General features: G+C 38.1%; 1 protein-coding gene across 1 annotated transcript; it reads right to left on the bottom strand.

Moving 5' to 3' along the window:
• Positions 1-555: 555 nt before the first annotated feature.
• Positions 556-4,181, bottom strand: LOC121868825. The gene is made up of 2 exons (XM_042369792.1): positions 2,518-4,181; positions 556-2,469 (listed from the first exon to the last, which is right to left on the bottom strand). Exons 1-2 carry the CDS (start codon positions 3,743-3,745, stop codon positions 1,901-1,903), a joined length of 1,797 nt encoding a protein of 598 aa, XP_042225726.1. The 5' UTR covers positions 3,746-4,181; the 3' UTR covers positions 556-1,900.
• Positions 4,182-4,657: the final 476 nt, after the last annotated feature.

The following is a 4,657-nucleotide window of genomic DNA, read 5'->3' as shown; positions in this document are numbered from 1 at the left end:
TTATGTCTCCCTCCGTGTTGTGTTAGGTGCTATTGATGTTCTGTTATGTCTCCCTCTCGTGTTGTGTTAGGTGCTATAGTGCTGGTGATGTTCTGTTATGTCTCCCTCTCGTGTTGTGTTAGGTGCTATAGTGCTGGTGATGTTCTGTTATGTCTCCCTCTCGTGTTGTGTTAATATTATTCCTGGGAAGTACAACCCTGAGTCACTTGTTAATGACGTCACATTCTTGTCAGCTGGAGCCTTTTGTTGTACTTGTTAGATACTATAATATTTACCTGGCTTATAGTAGAATGTTTTTTCCTTGTTTTCATCATTTTCTTCGTGTGTTTCAAATATTTAAGACTAAGAGAAGTTTTACTGTGTACAATGGAAAATACTCTCAGAACAAGTAAATGTTTCCGTGCTTGATATGAAACAATACCATCCTAATAAGTAAATATTACTTGATGTGTTTACAATGAAAAGTAATAATCCTTTTATAAAACTAACATAATAAAGAGTTCAATGTTGTTTTAGTGGTTTATTGGTTATTTGAAGAAAAAAAGAAGAAATATATATTCGGATTGCATTTTAATATATAACATCAATAAATGATCATTTACAGTTGTGGATATTATCTACAGAGTAATTAAACAATCACAAATTAATGATATAAATAGTGACGGAAGACAGGTAAAATATAAAAGGTAATTGGAATGGAGATAATAAAGAAGAAACAGAGTATTGTGTCAGGTATGTGGGGGGGGGGTCAGCAAATGGAGCGAAGAGAATGAAATAAAGTGGCAGACTGAAACACGAAAATAGTTTAGACTTCTATATCAGCAAAGGCCAAGGTGAGATAGGTACAGGGAACCCCTAAACCGACACCACCGTATGAGAGTGAAGCGTGGACTCGTGATGCGGAACGAAGGAACAAATCAGAAGTGAGAGAAATACAGTGTTGAGAGTATTGTGTGGGCAGTGTTGAGCAGAGAGCGGGTCATGGTATTAATGTCAATACCTATATATATATATATATATATATATATATATATATATATATATATATATATATATATATATATATATATATATATATATATATATATATATATATATATATATATATATTGCAATTATAACACTGCATTACGTCATAAGAAATAAAAACGATTGTTTATATAAGATAGCAATGAAAGAATGTGCTATACTTATCCCTAAAATCTGGTTTATAAGCAAAAATAAATCCTGCTCGTCGAATTTTGCTCTTTTGCGTGTTTTTGTGTGAAGCTTTTGAGTGGCTGCAAAAATATTTTCTGCTGCCATAGTTACCAGCAACACGTTGAAATTCATCATGCAACATGATATCCAAGTGTGGAATTATGAAGAAAAAAATGGAGTATTAAAAAACCGAATGTAGAAGCATTGTTTGACACGCAGGTCTTTATCATTCAGATTACGTTAGTTATATTCCATTGAATTTCCCGGCAAGTCTTGAGACACCCTACCACTTTGTTAAGCAGTAAAATGACCAAAAGTATAATGCACAATAAAAATGCACTTTTCCCTAGTATTCAACGGCAATATTCACTTTCGTCATTTAGACATTCTAAACATATTTTTTCATAACCTCCTTGCAAGCGGTTTCATTTACGGTTTATTCTACAGCACTTTCATCAGTAGGTCTATTATTAACACGGTAGTTTGTTCTCCCTTATTATGCATTTTCACCTGGTGGTATCGAACACACATACACAATTTACAGGTCTCTATGGACGTTTGTGACTGGTTGTCTTTAATACCTCACTGGTTTTGGGACGTTTGTGACTGGTTTTCATTAATACCTCACTGGTTTAGGGACGTTTGTGACCGGTTGTCTTTAATACCTCACTGGTTTAGGGACGTTTGTGACTCGTTGTCTTTAATACCTCACTGGTTTAGGGGGTCTTGGTGGAGCATTGTTGATTTCTTGATCATTCACCATAGTTCGTGAGGGCCTTGCTGGCCTTGAACCTTGCGATGAGTCATCATAGTTAGATTCAGCTTGTACTACCTGTGCATTTTGTCTTGGGTAATCATAGTTAGATTCAGCTTGTACTACCTGTGCATTTTGTCTTGGGTAATCATAGTTAGATTCAGCTTGTACTAACTGTGTATTTTCTCTTGGGTAATCATAGTTAGATTCAGCTTGTACTACTGCATTTTCTCTTGGGTAATCATAGTTAGATTCAGCTTGTACTACCTGTGCATTTTCTCTTGGGTAATCATAGTTAGATTCAGCTTGTACTACCTGTGCATTTTCTCTTGGGTAATCATAGTTAGATTCAGCTTGTACTACCTGTGCATTTTCTCTTGGGTAATCATAGTTAGATTCAGCTTGTACTACCTGTGCATTTTCTCTTGGGTAATCATAGTTAGATTCAGCTTGTACTACCTGTGCATTTTCTCTTGGGTAATCATAGTTAGATTCAGCTTGTACTACCTGTGCATTTTCTCTTGGGTAATCATAGTTAGATTCAGCTTGTACTACCTGTGCATTTTCTCTTGGGTAATACCTCACTGGTTTAGGGGGTCTTGGTGGAGCATTGTTGATTTCTTGATCATTCACCATAGTTCGTGAGGGCCTTGCTGGCCTTGAACCTTGCGATGAGTCATCATAGTTAGATTCAGCTTGTACTACTTGTGTATTTTCTCTTGGGTAATCGTAGATAGGCTGACTGGCCGTTGCTGCCTTGTCTACTGATACTGGGAGTTCTACTCGACAGTCATTGCTGGTCTTTATGGGTTTACTTCCATTCGGCAGATAATCGTAGGGGTTGGTGTTGGCTGCAATGTACTGCGTTGCCAAGTTTGTGGTGTTGATGTAGATCGATTTTTCATCATCAGTATCAGTATCAACATCGGCGATGTTGATATAACGGTCATTGTTGTAGCCATGATCATCCCATTCGTAGACAGAGTTGTTATCGCTGTTGGCTTGGATGTTAAGATTGTAAATTTGGTCTTTTTTTACTTGTGTATTTTCTCTTGGGTAATCGTAGATAGGCTGACTGGCCGTTGCTGCCTTGTCTACTGATACTGGGAGTTCTACTCGACAGTCATTGCTGGTCTTTCTGGGTTTACTTCCATTCGGCAGATAATCGTAGGGGTTGGTGTTGGCTGCAATGTACTGCGTTGCCAAGTTTGTGGTGTTGATGTAGATCGATTTTTCATCAGCAGCATCAACATCAACGATGTTGATATAACTGTCACTCTTATGGCCATGATTATCCCTTTCGTAGACATAGTTGTTAACGCTGTTGGCTTGATTGTTAAGATTGTAAATTTGGTCTTCCCCGCTATAAATTTGACTGTGGTAGGTGTAACTGTTTCCGTGAGGAGTTTGGGGGTGACTGCTATATGTATTTCCATGTTGGTTATCCACACGTTCCGGGTGCTCGTTCCCGCTGTTCCTAACATTAATCTCGTTGGAGTTCATTCTCCAACTGGCTGCATAAAGGTTGACTTCCTCCGACGTGACAATAACGCTGGTATCAGGCTGTCTCCAACTACTGGTAAATCCTCTCCGGCGAAAGCTTGCCGCAATGTTGCTGGTGATCGACTCCTGTCTTGTCTTGAATATCTTGAAAACTTTTACGAAGATTATGATGACGACGGCGATAACAATCGCAACGACAGTGACAAGACTTCCCAGGATGATCCAGTAAGTATCGGAATCATCGTCGTCTTTTGGGGAAAAGTACCTTGTTTCGGTCATATTAGTCATCTTGACTGATCATTGGACAATGTCAGTCGGTGGTTCACAGGAAAGAGAACAGATAGATATTATCTGCTCCCGGGCGCATAGTGCTGCCTCTAGATTTGATTCACTCGTATGAAAGGCACAAAAAATCTTTCTATTAGGCAATATAATGCTGACAGCTTATATTGTGTCTTTAATCAAAGTTTCATATATGCAACCAAAATCAATATTTCACTTGTAAAGGTCATTTGTTCAATAAAAATCCAGGAAGAGGATCACACCTCCTGCACTTCACAACACCATCAACACTGAAGTGGATCAGATGCCTTCTATGACCAATCAGTAAAGTGTTACTTTGTCAACTATTTTTGCTCATTAGCTCAGGTGAAGTTGATGACACTACAGCACCACAAGATTTTTATAGTCCCAAGTCGACTATCACTGTGGTCGTAATGAGGAAAAATCCTTGTGTAACGCTGAGCTCACTCGTTAGTCTTATTTATAGCTGACAAAGGATCTTGACAGTTATGCCACATACCACAAAACTCACCGTGAAGGGATGGGAGAAAAGCTAGCATTGTTGGGCATTAGATGTTTTTATGATGTAGTTCTTTTGAGTGGGTAGGTTTTTTCAATAACTTTTGATTTTCAAAACATTTGAAAGTGTGTTTACCTTTATATTTTAGTTTGTTTTTGTTGTTTTTTACTCACAATTTTCAACTTGGCAACTTTATTTATCTTGAAGTCGCATCCGGTGTGGACGCAGTGCGACACCCGTGACACGCTTTATATTCATTCTGTTCACCAGGTTGATTTTTTTTTCATCCACACTCACTACAACAACGTTCACCTCCTTGAAACTACGCATAGCTCCAGTTGTGTATGATCATAATGTACAGAAATGTGTACAACGCACGTACTGTGTTTGCACCATGG

The sequence above is a fragment of the Homarus americanus genome, unplaced genomic scaffold, assembly GCF_018991925.1.
Source record: "Homarus americanus isolate GMGI-L3 unplaced genomic scaffold, GMGI_Hamer_2.0 scaffold30535, whole genome shotgun sequence".
Classification (NCBI taxonomy): Eukaryota; Metazoa; Arthropoda; class Malacostraca; order Decapoda; family Nephropidae; genus Homarus; species Homarus americanus.
The sequence above is the reverse complement of the archived record's forward strand: the minus strand, read 5'-3'. Positions and strand labels throughout refer to the sequence as shown.